Consider the following 15,027-nt stretch of genomic DNA (forward strand, 5'->3'; position numbering starts at 1 on the left):
CATTATATATACAACACAGTTTTTGTGGTTCTGGCAACCCCATGCCTTCCAAAAGTATTTATTTCCACAATAAACAAGTACAAAGAGTGACCACGGGAACATTTTTACACTGATGCATCTTTAAGAGGAGCCACCAATTAGACATCTAAATTGTACCAAGTGTCATTACAGTTGGCCTTTCTGAGGGGTTTTATGGGAGAGAGATGAAGGATATGCAAGGTTCAGGCACACTGATACAGAACATTATTTATTTACAATTTAAAAGGAAAAGAATGTAAGCAGCCTGTTGTGGCTAACACTTTCAACATGACAAATACATTTTTTTTTTTAATTTCCTTTACTGAGTGGTTTGCAACTTGGCAGCAGACCCTGTGTGTGCGAGCCTGGTTACTGTTACAAAAAAGTAAAGAATATATATATATATGTATATATATATATATATATGTATATATACAGATATGTATACGTATATATATACATATATATAAAACAGAAGTTTAATTACAGCAACATTTGTTACTCTGTGATAAAATCTGTAATTTACAAAATGAAATGACTGGTTTTTGCCTGCCATTAAGGCATTTCAAATTAACACCATGGAACTGATGTCTATATAAAGCGCTTCCCCATGTGATCCAGTCACATGACACCGGACACTTCCGATTCTGTTATTCTCTGCAAAAGAAGAACACACCTTAGCAACCAGTTCTGTCAACAGTGTACAGAAACTACGTAAAAACAGTGAGCCTGAGAGTCTTCCTTTATAGGCAGTTCTGTTTCATTCCTGGAATTCCCCAGGAAATGAAGAAACACAAAGAAATGAGCCACATTTTCAGGAAGCATTAATTTTATATTGATAATCTATTCCTTTTTTTAAATTTATTTTCGTTCTCAGGAAAGCTTGCAGGGTAACTTAGAGCAAAAGGGGAACAAATGTTTCCTTTAGAACTATGGTAACTCATTTCTCCATGTGCAGTGTTAATTTTAAGTATAATAAAATGGAAAGCTTTGTGTCCTGATATTTTATTGTATAGAGCTGAGAATAGAACCAAAGACCTTAGGCATTCTGGTCAACTGCTAAACTATTGAAATATCCTAGCCCCGTGAATACTGTTAACAAAGTTGTAGGGTTGGCCTTTTCTTAATCTAAGGACAATTACCCTTTTCTTAGACTTAAAAAAAATACATCATTTCTTTACAGATGTACATCACATTTATAGGATGGGACTCATGGAATCAAAGTTCCGTGTGAAACATATTGTCATAGTATGTTCATTCATTACAGTAAAATCAAACTCAGGTGTCAAGTTTTTCATCTGCAAAGCCTATATTCTCTTCCTTGTTACCATTAGCCCATATCTGCCAGAAAACTAATTCCAGTTGTCAGGAATATTTACCTTCTCTGTGCAGGAAACATTCCAGAAGCAGATGCCTGGGCAGCCACCTGCTGAGAGGCAACGAGGGCGGCAGAGGTCAGGCCTAATGGGAGGAAAACACAGGGTTTCCATGACATTAGAAAAGAGTGGACACAGGCCCAGTGAGAAAGGGCGCAGAACCAGTAGCAGTAATTTGTCCTTTCCCAAACACACATGTGAAATATTTCATGCGGCAAAGACAGACTACAAACCACTTGGTGTAGCCAATATCTACTCCATTATTGAGTTCTTGGTGGCTTTCTTAATAGCTACTCAGAGGATAACAGCCTTCTAGCTCACTGGCTCTGCATGGCACTAAGTGGTTTGCATGAATTCCTGAACAGGAAGCTTAAGAAAAATAATAGGTACCGCCAGCTAGCAACAGGAGGCAGAAGTCACAGTGAATTAGAGAAGCAACATGCTATTTGGTTTGGAAAACTTTTGTAATGACTTTTATCATTAACATTTTCCTCAAGCTATCAAACTAAAAATAAACAAACAAACAAATAAATAAATAAACCTTCCATTTAAGTCTACATGGACTTAGAACAATGGTATTAATCTGTAAGGCTAATAAGGGAACAGAGACCTGAACGGCCACACATAAAGAAATATTTGAATTCCATAGAAAATTGTTCAGGGAAATAGACATGGGAGAGCATGCTAGTAGTTCCAGAGGTACAGTTCAAGGTTCAAGGCCAGCCTCAGACATTTTTTTCCAGAGATAATTTGAGACATTACAGTAACATTTAAAAGAGAGAGAGAGAGAGAGAGAGAGAGAGAGAGAGAGAGAGAGAGAGAGATACTTATTCCTCTCATATACCCCTTTACATCTGTGATGTGTTAAAAATAGAACTCATTTCCTTCCCATGTTCTCCTCACTTGGGAATTTGGGAGCTCTATCTATCTATCTATCTATCTATCTATTAAATCATGTATCTACAATATCATTATTTGCTTTCTTTTAGGATCAAGTAACAAATGAATAAAAACAAGTTCAATTCCTTTGCATTTCCTGCATTTGGAAGTATTTTCAAACATTGTCTTGCTAAGTACCTTGGCCAATGCTATGGCTGAATTGCCCCAGATCCTGCAAAGATTCCCTGTTGAGGCCCAAATTCTCAATTTGAGTCCATTTGGACTTAGGAGCTTATGCAGAAATAATTAAAGCAAAATGAGGTCCTGAGGGCCACGTACTGACTGATCTGACAGACTTAATGTTCTTGTAGGAACAGATTCCAGAACTCTGGCTCCCCTGCCATGTGCTATGAACAAAGGTAGGAAGCTCCCTCCCCCATACTACTAAGGAAGTCCTCACCAGAAATGGCCCAGTGTAATCTTCACTGGGCTCTCCAGCTACAACTTTCAAAACTGTGACAAAATAAAGATATATCTACCTATCCATTCTGAGGTAACAGAGATGGGACAGGTAAGATGTGGTTGTCTTGTGTATTATGAACGAGCTCTCTCCTCACTTTTAGTGAAAGTGTTACGTCAGGGAAAGGATGAGAAGCAGGTTTCAGCTCAGTTATGAAATGTTAGACCTGACCATGCTGGTTACTTGCATGGGGAAAAGGCAATATAAAATGACTGGAGGTATCAGAGTAAATGATTTCACAAAAGCCACCTACCACAGCTCTGTTTTCCCTACAATCTTCTCAAAGTTGCTATCTGATCTTCAGTTGTTATATTTGGTGCCCCAGACACCAGCTACCACCCTCAGTCTGTGAGATAACATCTCCTAGTGACAATTATTAAGTGGTATCCACTTCATGTCTCAGCAGAATACAAACAGCCTTAGTAGTGTCTTCCAGGAATACTAAGAAATAAGTGTTAGGGATCATCTCTATCAGTAGTGTTAGTCCAAGTTCAAGATTTTTATTTTAAAATACCGACGGCAGTCACAGCAACTGTTTGTCAAAGCAGAATGGCACCAATGTGATGGATGAGAATGCTGACCTTGAAAAGGGTCGTATTGACCAGGGATGAGGGGGTAGCCCATGCCAACATGGGTGTGGTGGTGTGTGTGCAGGTGCCGCTGGCTGAAGGGGGAGTGGCGATCTCGTTCCCGCTCTGCCTCCCGTTCCCGCTCCGTGGAAGCCTTCTCCACAGGCTGCAAAGAGAAACACTCTGCTTTAATGTGCTGACACACAAACATCAGAAATACTAAAGCCCCCTTTCCCTGTAGCTACAGTATTTCATTCAGGTCATTGAGTAGATAAAGACTCAAAACCCTACACCAATAGAAGAAAACTTCAAAAGATAAGCATTTGTTTTTTAAAAAACTAAGCTAACTATAGAGAATCTCCCAAAGTAATCTAAATGGCACCAACATTTTCTGCAAATATTTCCTAAAAATTTTCTCAAGATTCACTACTCAAAATGGCTGTTGAGAAACAATTTGGTGTCTTTCAGAAACAATCTTTATATACAAATCCTTTAAAGGAATTTTTGAGACTATTTTTAAAGGTTAAATTTTTCTAATTATGCCTTTATACTTGATTTATCTCATAATTTTTTTTAAAAAGTGTATTCATTGTGGTCAGGCATGGAGGCACACACTTTTAATCCTACAAACACTAGAGGCAGAAGCAGAGGATCTCTGATTAGAGGCCAGTCTGGTCTACAGAATAAGTTCCAGGATAGCCAGGGCTGTACTGACAAACCCCATCTCAAAGATCAAAAACCAACAAAATATCCATTGTGTTCCTACAAAAATACACACCCAAATTCACACAATAACATACAATACTTATTTATGCTGCACACATATTTTAATCACTTTATAATTTTTCTGACTGTATTCATGAGCTTCACTTCTGTGACTTAGCTAGCATGGATGAAGAGTTTTATGAAGGAAACTGGCATACTAAGAATATTAAGACTTGCTTAATTGCCCTTATTCCCTAAACAGTGCAGTATGGGATCTCTTATGTGACGCTTTTGTTATAGTAGATACCTGGAGGTAATCTGGGGATGACTAAAAATACAAAGATGAATGTAGGTTTATAGGCAAAATCTGTGTCGTCACTTTATAAAGGGGACTGGGAATATCCAGATTTAGTACTCCCAAGAGGTCCAGGAACCAATTCCTTCCACACTCAAGGGTGGGCGGAATTGGCAGGAAACCACTGCCCCGCCCACAGTCCAGATTCTTCATTTCTGAGAAGTTACCACAAATTCCAAATCTTCTACATCAGAGAGGATTAAGGACAGTGTTTCTGAAACACATTTCTCCCTTTCAGAACCTAGCTCTCCTTTCCCACTCCAGGCTCTCCCTGGAATAAAGTCTGTGCATGTACTGAAAGAAGAAATTATAGAAAAGGGATCAGGCATGGATCAATCACCTTTTCTAGTTTCTCGGTAGTGGTTATGTTCGCCCTGTGGACACCCCATTGTATTCATCTCACCCCCTTTTCTTTTCTAGCCAGGAGCTATGGCTTTTCTTTGGTCTTGTTATAAATAGCACTTAGGACTTGCAGTTGCCACTTCTCTGGGCGTGGATCTTTCACAGAGATGCATTTCTAGTATTACTCCTGGGGAGCGATGGGGGCAGGATGATGCGGCAAGGCCAGCAGGCAGCAGATGCAGCCTTTATTCCTTTGCCATGTGACTCAGGATCACAATGTGAGCTCCACATTGATTGTGGAAGACTCAAATTTATGTCTGAATAAAGTTAACGGCAATGGTGTGCCATGAACACTCAGCATTGCTCCGCAGGAACTTCTGACTATGAGGTATAGAACTCGTGAGTACCCTGGTTGACAGAAGGATCTGAAACTTGAGCGTCTACTGTGGTTAGGCAAGCACAGGGTACAGGGGTGACATCTGTCTGGCCACCGTTATTATGTCCATGCTTATACGTGCCTAAGAAGCTAGATAGCTACAACCCATCCTTAAGAAGACACAAAAGCTCAGCTTGTCAAGTAGGTTAATTTTGTGGCCTCTGAACCACTCGGTAACAAGGGTGGTATAAACTAGACTTCCGGTACTTCCTTTCCTAATGTTTTAACAACTAACATTTTACACCAAAAGTCATTCTAAATTTAAACTTCTCCCCAACGCATCTCCTCCTGTGTAAATGCCACATTTTTGCAACAGAAAATCTCCCTGCTCCCACAGGGGCTTCAACGACATTTTTCCCCTCCTGTGAGACCACATCTTATATTTCAACATTCCATTCTTTATGTATTGAAATAGAACAGCATCCTGAAATCCCAGCTGGGTTCCTAAACCATTTCTCTTTCAAGACTGTTCTGTTGCTTGTCTCCCTTCCCCCACCAAACATGGCCTTTTAACTACCAACAAAAGGAGGCTTACAGCAGGGGACTTGCTGCGGTATTGGTTGGCGTGATGTTGGAGTAGGTCCAGGGCTTTGGCTTCGCTGGCTGTTTTTGTGTTGATGCTGGGGCTGGTATTGACTTTCTCTGCCTCTTCTCTCCCAGACATCTTCCCATAAACAGGATAATGAAATCCCGGAGAGAGATAGGCCCCTGCAGATAAACAACAAATGTCACATCATATTACAGGCTATATCTTAAAAACAACAACAACAACAACAAAAGTGAATTTTTGGGTACAAGTCAGACATCCTAAAATAAGGGGTTACATTAAGAATGTGCTACATGATTGTTTATCTCTATTGGTTCTCTGATCTTCTTCTCTGGTTAATTCATCGTGATGAGCGGAGGATGTAAACAGAATTGAGCTTATAGCTACTTCATCCATTTATGTGTCCGCTTAAGTGAAAGAAACAGTAACTATAATGGTTATGACAGTAAGTGCTTAGAATATTTCCACAGGCAATAAAGTATCTGTCAGTCTAGACGTCTATAGTAAGCCATCAGGAAGTATAGAGGCTGGAGCCTGAGGACTCTTGACATTTCATTACAAAATATAAAAATCTCACATTAAATCAGTTTCATCCTTGGGACTCTAAGCAGCATTAAAAACAAGTAAAACCAAATGTCACTTGTGAAGCTTCTAGTTTATCACTAGTTGTTAATTGGTATCATTTGAACACAGCCTCTTCCCGCCAATGTAGTTAGAACTCACAACACGTACCAGGGTAGCTGTGCATTAAGACAGGAGAGACAGCCCGGTATGCAGGGTGGCTGGGGTCATACATCTGCGGGTAAGGATAAGCATGCAAGTACTGTATGTAGGACTGATGCTGACTCATGGGTGAGGACACAGCCACTCGTGTCCCCCGAGAGTCCTTCCAGTTCACTGGAGTCTTTCGATCATCATTCTTTAGCTTGCTTTCTTCCACTGACTGAGAATCAGGACGCTTGCCCTCTTTGGGCTCCTCTTTGATGTTTGTTAACGACACAGGAAGGTTGGCCACACCACTTTCTTTGTTAGGAGTCTTCCTTGGACTGTCCTCTTTTAATTTCTTTTCTCTGTCAAGTTCTTCTGGCTTTTGTTGATCCAGATACTTGGGCTGGTATACATAATGATGCCATGTCCTTGACTCTGGATCCTGGTTTGAAAATAAAAGATCTGTCTTAAAACTTCATCGTTCACAAAGCAAATCCATTAATTTACATGACAGCAGTATTTATTGTTATTTCCTTCTAAATGAACATGTGCTGTTCAGCCTACTCTGAAAAAAAAATGTCTGAGGTAAGCTTTATCATTAATTCTTGTACCACAGGCTAAACCAATGATTTTACAGTTCACCCAGCATCAAGGTCACACGGCAGCTGGGTTGAAGAGCCTTAGATAATAACATCCTCAGAGATATTTAATTCAGTCTACGTTTTCCTTTTATTATCGCACACAGGTAAGGGGGATTTCAAAAACTCTACCTCAAGCTAATAGTAAAAATTTTAAGCAATTACTCCAATTATTACCATCATTTAGGCAAAAGTAACCTCTTGGTTTCCTAACACATTTTCTTCACTGACTTACAGCTGAGGATCTCCCTATGCTGGCTTGCTTCTCGTTAATATGCTAACATCTTAATCAAAACACAAAATATCAAGCTAATGGCATGTACTATGATTTACTTATTATAAAACAAACCCATGCACAGGCCCTTTTAAATTGTCTTGTTCTCCTGTAACCCTGGGAAGCCACAGCCTGATTTACAGCTATGGCGGGCATGGGACTGAGGATTCGAATGCCCTTCAAGACTCAGCACGTTCATGGTGTAACTCCACCGAGGCTTCAGGACTTGACTAGGAACATAAAGTTATTTAGACCTCAATCGAAACATTGGCCAGAAATGTACATAGCAGTTAAGAACTCTTGTTCTGACTCATTAGGGGACAAATGCCAGGTGTAGTAAAGTTGGGGTGTTGATGCTGGGGAATGCCAGAATTTTGCCCACAGGGCAGCGGTGAGTGAGGGTGGCAGAACTAGCAATGTGCATGGTTTTAAGGTGACTGCATTTCAGGTGTACTCAGCCTGGGTGGAGGAACTCCTGAGAACTGTCACCTCCAGTTCCTGACTCCTTGGAAAGCCACAGCTCAAAGGTTCTACTTTGGGTTCTGAATGGAACATAAAACAAAAACCCATACATCTCAGCCCTCTTTGTGAGAGATATTGGCTCAGACTTTCAGACTTCTTTAGATTAAATGATGAATGGGAAGTAGGAACTCAGTGACTGGGTTTAAAAATCTTAGAAGACACTGACAGAATATATATATATATATATATATATATATATATATATATATATATATATATATGAATATATGTATATATATTTCAGAGTCAGGGCATGAAGTCTCAGAGTTTGAGAGACTTCAGAGGCCCTTTAGTTAAATGCCTTCATCTTTGGCTCATGAAGAAATCAAGAGTCCTCCTCAGAATTACTCTTAGGTAACACACAGCTGCAGGTCGCATGCCCAGAGATCCCTAAGCTACACACCATGGCATCAGTGAGTAATGCACACTTTAGAGTTGTATGGGAATTTCTGAGGATCTTTAAGGATATTTCTCAAGGGAAGAGGAAAACCCCCTGACGATGGTTTCCTCCCAGTGTTTAGGTGTCTAGCAAGATCAAGCCCAAGACATGTGCACAGCTCAGACTGCTCCCTGTCTGTGGGGGGGCCACACTCCACAATCTTACTTGTTTAAATCTCGAGGTTGGGTCTACACCTGTCTGCTTCATAGAGTCCATGACAGACTTCATTTCTACAGCCTCCTTAATAAGCTGGTGGTTTTCCATCTGCTTAGCTTTGAAGCTGTCGGCCTGAAGCTGCTGCTGGTGACTGGAGAGAAGCTGTGATTTACCTGTCTCCTCAGTTTTATTAGGCACTGACGGCCCTAGTTTAGAATGGTTTTTGTTAGGCTCCGGGGTAGAGGGAGCTTTTGAGATAGTGGCTGATGGCATGTTTTTCTGTTTATTGTCTTCCTTGCCCAGCTCTTTCAAGGGGAGTTCAGCCTTTCTTTCACAGTCTCCTCTCCCACTCTGGGCCAGTTTCTGCTCTGCCAGCCTCTGGTCCTCGTAGTACTTCTCATACTGCTGTCTGTAGGCAGGGCTGGTGGCCATCAGAGACTTCTGGTCCATATAGAGCCCATAGGCATACTGGCCATAATAAAGTGACTGAGCCAGGGCAGGGTGTCTCTGTGTGATGACTGACTGATGCTGAGGCTGCAGGGATGCAGAAGTATGGTCCACTTTCTTGGAGTCCAACTGCTCCGCCTTGTCTTTCTTCTCCGCATCTTCTTCTGACTCCTTCTTGATCTTCATGCCCTGTGAGCTCCCACCATTCCCAGATGCCGGGGCACCAACCTGTCCAGGGTGCATGTAGCTTGGAGAATAATAAGGCTCGTAGCCATGGTAATAGGGAGAATGGGACTCTTTCAGCTGAGATGGTTGTGCTGAAGTTGAAGGATGCCCTTTCACAACGCCATCCTTGTTAGAAAAGGTATCTGATGGGGAACTGGCCTTTGACCTCATGCCCTCCGACCTGCTGTCAGAACCGCCATCATCTGCAGCATCTGATATGTCCGAATAGGCTGGGCTGCTGGTCTTAGCTGCTGAACTCTCAGCCCCATTCTGTGTCAACACGTGCAGTGGAGCCATGGGTGCTTGCCCGTTCACCAGGGTATTGCATTCCATCCGCGAGGCACTCCCGATGGAAGGGCTGGGAGCATTGTCCGTGAACGTGTAAACCTTATCAGCCTCGGCTTTGATACTGGCCATGCGGCTCTCCTGAGACTCTGACAATCCATTAGCCATCCCTTCACTCTTACCAAGATGGTCCTTTAAAAAATGCCCAGACAAATCCTTGCTAGCCACCTTGGCATCCTCCAGCTTCCCCAGCTTAGCATCCATTTTGGTACCTCCGGTCTCTTTCCCTTCTTTGTCCTTGAGCTTTCGCTTCTCCTTTTTCTTTCTGTCTTTGAGTGACACCAGAGATGGGTTCACGGTGATGGGCTCCCCCATAATTGTGGGCTTTGGTTGAATAGGTTTCAATGGAGGGCTCTTTGGTGTAGCCTGGACCACAGTGGTTGTGAGGGAGGGCAGTCCAGGTATAGTCCCCGTGGTGGTGGAGGTGAAGGCTGCAGTCGGTATAGCAATCAGCTGTGGGGGCGTAGGGGCAGGGGCTGGGGCAATGGGGCGGGCACTTTTCAGTTTAGAGAGGTTTTTGTCCATTTTGCAATTGTTTGCTTTTTTGCCCTTTTCTTTATCCCCCAAATTTTTCTTGTCAATCAGTCCTTCCGCTTCCAGTTTGGGCATTTCGGCAGCCAGACTGCTATCTGCTGCTGAACAAATGTCTAAGGTGGCTGTCATGTTGGAGATGATGGGAAGGTTGGTCAGTTCATTGTTAAGGCCCCTCTTCTTGCCAGAATTCTTCCCAGTTTTCGAACCTATAATAGGACCTGGGCCATTGCTCACGTGCTCTCTCTTTCCCTTGGGTGTCCCAGGGTGGTTCCCAGCCCCGGGGGACCCAGGTGCCTTCACCTGGTCGTATGATGACACACTTGTGCTTGGCTCGTTGCATTCGAGGGCCACATTGCTCATGGCTTCTTCACAGTCTGAGATCTTGTCCTCACTATCAGGCTCGAACTCTAACTTGTTTTCTGGGTCTAAGTGCGCATGTGCCTGGTGGTACCTCAGGCCGTTGATGTGCTTGTACTTTTTGTTGCAGTTTGGGTGGGGACAGTCAATTAACACTGGAGAGGAGCAGCCTTGGTCCAAAAAAGTAGTCTCTGGCTTCCCCTGAGGGGTAGTAGGGGTGCTTCTGGAATTCGTGCGCACTCGCTTCCCGGGCTTACTGTCCTCAGAGCTCGAGTTCAGATCCAGCTCCATCGGGGGCTTGTTCTTCCTTTTGTTGGTTGAGGAAGGGCTGGCTTTTATATCCTCCGCAGCACAGTTTGGGGGTGTCCTTCGTCCGCTGGCATTGAGGCTGCCACGCCTCCCTTTCCCATTGGCTCCCCCTCTGTTCTTGCTCTGCAGCCCTCTGGACTCTGTGAAGCTGACCTCGGAGCCCGGGGCAACCGCGGCAGACCTTGCTCTCTTCCCTCTGCCCCGGCCCCCTCGCATCTCCAGGTCACTTGTCGGTGATTCGCAAAACCTAGGGGAAGCAAGTAACAGGTGTCATCATGAGCATCTCTGAAAGAGCCAGGTAGGGTCTCAGGGACACACGGCAGCAAAGAGCACCCACTGCCTTGGCATTTTGAGGGTGAGGTGCAGCCAAGGGAAGGGCAGTCTCTGTTAGTACTGGAACATCAGCCCAAGACCAAGCTACCCAGTGGATTATGTTCACCCACAGAGAATCAAAGGAAAGCAGCTCAAAGAGCTGGCTTTCAATCAGTTCAAATTCCCATTAAAAAAAAAAAAAGGAGAAGAAGAAAACAAAGGAGAGAGGGAAGTGAGAGGAGGAGAGGTCTGATAGAAAAGAAAGCTAGCATCTGTGTTTTACTGGCTCAGGGCTGAATGGCTCATTTCTCCTTTGCCTGGTTTCAATTACAGGAAGAGTTTTATATATTATTAATTTCTTTCTATGGTTTACACGCAGAAACGGGATGGGAGGAGCAAAGGAAGGAGTAAGAATGAAAAGGCACCTACCTGGGAGGGGCCCAGTCGTGCTTGGTGCAGTCTAGTAGGGTCCCTACATATGTTTTGTTCCTCCACGTGACATTCACCACTAGGACACCTGAGGGGGAGAGTGGCGGGTGAATGGGGCACATATATCACCTATTACTTTATTTCCACTTTATTCATTGATATTATTTTTACCAGCAAAGTTCTATTCTCACTTAGGTTTCAAAAGCTGTGGTTTGCAACCTTCCTCTTTCTGGTTTCAGTGACCTCAAGTTAAAACCCACAGGAAATATGTTTCTCTCTTGTTCTCTCTCTCTCTCTCTCTCCCCTCCCCCACTGATGTGTGTGTGTGTGTGTGTGTGTGTATGTGTGTGTATACACTGGCACACTCACGAATATGGTGCAAAGGGTGAGAGTGTGTGAGAGTGTGTGAGGGTGTGATCAAGATATTGCTGACAGAAGGAAATGGTTTTTGCCATGTCCTGCTGTAAAACAGTAACATTCACCTCTTAATTTTTCTATTATTACACATAATTGCTTTCGTTTGGCAGGCAGCCAACATAAACCAAGCCCGAGTTACCAGTGCTTAAGCCAAAGGATGACTAAAAGGAATCTGGTTTCCAATTCAACAATATAAAACAATGCTAACTTTTTTTTTATTAAGGGGGGGGAAAACCCTTGCAGATACGTAAAAATAGGCACGGAGGAAAATGTGGGGCCTTGGGGCAGCTGGGATTTCTTCTTGACCGGCCCCTCCTTGCCTGTGTGAGAGACAATCAACCTCAGAACAGGCTCTGTGTCACTGCTCTGTCTTGTTTAGAGGCTCTTAAGATAGCTCTCTTAAGAAAACAAGTGTGCACAATACATCTGCTCTTGGGGTTATCTTCAGTCAACTTTGGTAAGCATTTGCTACAGAGGATTAGAAGAGAACTCAAAGAAAAAAAAAAATCAACACAGGCGTTTTCTTCCAGCCGCCCTGCTTTTTCCTCTGCTGCACCGCAGACAGACACTCTAATTGAGCGCTGCATCTGCGAATTACTAAACTTAAGTGCGCTTAGTATGCCAAATGTCACTGGGAAATGTCTAACACGAGGCTTGTTCTCTTGGGGACAAGTGCCATTTAAAACAAAACAAAACAAAACAAATCACATCCTTAAAGAATATTTGTAAAGAAGCTAGATTCGGAGACATACAGAAGAGTGGGGTAAATAAATGAAACATTTAAACGAGCCTTTGTTTCTTTTAGTGCCTACACTTCCGCCCTCAGAGACTATTCCTCCCCACGTCTTTCCTGGGAGACTTGCTCTCCTATACTACCTGCCATTTTGGGACCCACATAATGCAACAGGACTCTTTTAACTGGGAAATCCTTAAATAGTAGAAAACATATCTGAATAATCAGGGCTCAACTACTGGATGATGGAAATCTTCTCCCCAAAAATCTCAAAAAGATTTTAAAATTGTTTTCCATATGGTCAGGGCTGCTATTAGTTATATGACAGCTGAATTTACTCACTGTAAATTCTACCTACTATTGTAGCAATAGTCTAGCTGTGGGGGGAAAAGCTATGAAGAATCGCCTCAAATCATGCTTGATTCTTTTGTGATTCTCTCATGGGGAGTGGGGGTGGAGTTTAACCATTGAGTATGAAAAAAATCCTATTGCAATGAGAATCAATGGTAATTAGGCATTCGGTCAAAAACTGCACAAGACAGAACAATTGGAAAGGAGTCTTTATGAGCACATCCCTTCAGGAAAGAAGGGCGGGGCACGGAGGAGAGGGGCAGACTGGGCTGGCTTTCTCATCATCTGCTCTCTGGGGCACTGTGTGTGGTGTCAGAGACCTCTGCAGCTGCTTAAAATTCTTTAGCATGTCAGCTATATTTACAGTGCAGGAATGTATCTGTATTGCCAGAAGGTTACTGCATTTTAGCTTCAGAGGCAATAGGCTGAAATCACTGCGTTCCAGAGTCCCTGATGTAGCACAAATGTATAATTAAAATTGCTTGAAAGGAAACATGAAAGAAACAACAAACCCTCCATTCTTGCAGTAATAAAATTAAAAACAGGAAAAGTCTGCACAGACACTTAACATTTGTCTGCAGTGAAAGGCTTTTGTTACAGCTTTTCCCCTAAGGGTTTCGCGTTTCCAGCAAACGTAGGCCGCCGATTGGCCAGTGCCTGCAGCGAACGCTTGCGTCTGATTGGCTGGCCCGAACACAGGAAGACAAGACAAGGAGAAAGGGCTGGGCAGAGGAAGGACGCTCTCCACCGCAGGGAAGCTGAAGCACCGCCAGAGCCCCTCACCAAAGCCCTGAAAGCTGGAAGCAGGCTCCCTACCCCGCCCCACAATGGTCTCCCTCACCATACAGCCAAAAGGCCATGCACGCAGAACCCTTACAGCCAAATCTGAGGCCAAGTGAGGGTAACTGGGCCAGAGAAAAGGAAGGGACCCAACAACACAGGCCATCAATCAGTGGTTATCTTGGGCCGCAGGTTGAAACGGTCACAGAGGATGAACTGCAGTTGCAACTTCCTCATGAAAACAGTTCACATCTGCTACTGCTTAGAAGCCACGTGGGCCACATTGTTGTCTGTACCAGGAGTAGTAAAATTCTGTAAAGAAAAGCCTACTTTCAACTTAAGGAAGCCTAAATAAGTAACCCTAGTTTTTTGTTTGTATGTTTTGTTTTTGTTTTTTTTCCTAAAAGCAGTCTGAATTTAAAATGCTCAAAACAAATGCTCTACTCCCAGGATTTGTTGTTTAAATAGTCTTCTCAAGTGGTGCTAATTAGATTCATGGGCCTGTGGTGGTCTGTCTTTACTTGTACACGTCTCTTCTCAGTGCCACCATAGACAGTTGTGGCTCTAGGTTGGAAGAGAGGTTAAGCAATGTTCCTCTGTGAACTACAGTGTACTGTGTGTGGCTATTGTTGTTGAGGGTTTTTTTTGGGGGGAGGGGCATTTCTTTTGTTTTTGTTTTTTTTTGGTAGGAGATTCACATTTAGAAAACATGCCATTCTGAAGGTCCAAATAAGAGGTTTAACTCTGAAATGTGGAAACTATTCGGGGTGATGGCAGAAATTTTTATTTCTAGGCAGAGGGAGGTGGATCTCTGAGCTGGAAGCCAGCCTGGTCTACATAGCAAGTTCTAAGCCAACTAGGGCTACATAGTGAGACCCTCTCTCAATCACTAAATCATATAAAGGGACAGTGAGTGATTAAAATCAGATGAGAATTAGTCTTCAGAAAGTACAGGTTTGGATTTTATAACCCCAGGCATAAAGTTATGTTTCTCTCTAAACAAATTAGTCTGGTACATACATTAGTTCCCCAAAGATTTGTCTTTCCAAGCACACGTATTCTCCTGAATGCCCTGCCTGTGTGTTAGGATCTGGGGCTCTCTCTACAAGTCCTTTCTATGTTTATATCAACAAGGATCTCACTGGGTTTATTGCCCTTAGCTTTCTACTCAAGGGCTATTTGAAAAATAACTGTGGTATGTTACTGTTAATCCTAGGCAAGTAGAAAAATGTATGAGGATGGATCGGGAGGCTCACCTCATATCATTTTCTTCTTTGTACTATTGATACTGGTCCCATATACTG

The 15,027-nt window shown here is 43.0% G+C and overlaps 1 protein-coding gene across 2 annotated transcripts in view; it reads right to left on the bottom strand.

Moving 5' to 3' along the window:
- Positions 1 to 231: 231 nt before the first annotated feature.
- Znf608 (zinc finger protein 608) overlaps positions 232 to 15,027 on the bottom strand; it is a 107,902-nt gene continuing 93,106 nt past the window's right edge. For both annotated transcript variants that reach the window (XM_028777185.1, XM_028777184.1), the window contains exons 4-10: positions 11,443 to 11,530; positions 8,494 to 10,948; positions 6,480 to 6,897; positions 5,736 to 5,908; positions 3,375 to 3,528; positions 1,398 to 1,479; positions 232 to 675 (exon numbers count right to left, since the gene is read on the bottom strand). In XM_028777185.1, the coding sequence (XP_028633018.1) occupies positions 669 to 675; positions 1,398 to 1,479; positions 3,375 to 3,528; positions 5,736 to 5,908; positions 6,480 to 6,897; positions 8,494 to 10,948; positions 11,443 to 11,530 (3,377 nt within the window). In that variant the 3' untranslated portion in view covers positions 232 to 668. The remainder of the gene's footprint in view (positions 676 to 1,397; positions 1,480 to 3,374; positions 3,529 to 5,735; positions 5,909 to 6,479; positions 6,898 to 8,493; positions 10,949 to 11,442; positions 11,531 to 15,027) is intronic.

Source organism: Grammomys surdaster, unplaced genomic scaffold (assembly GCF_004785775.1).
Source record: "Grammomys surdaster isolate TR1022 unplaced genomic scaffold, NIH_TR_1.0 278, whole genome shotgun sequence".
In the NCBI taxonomy this organism is placed as follows: Eukaryota; Metazoa; Chordata; class Mammalia; order Rodentia; family Muridae; genus Grammomys; species Grammomys surdaster.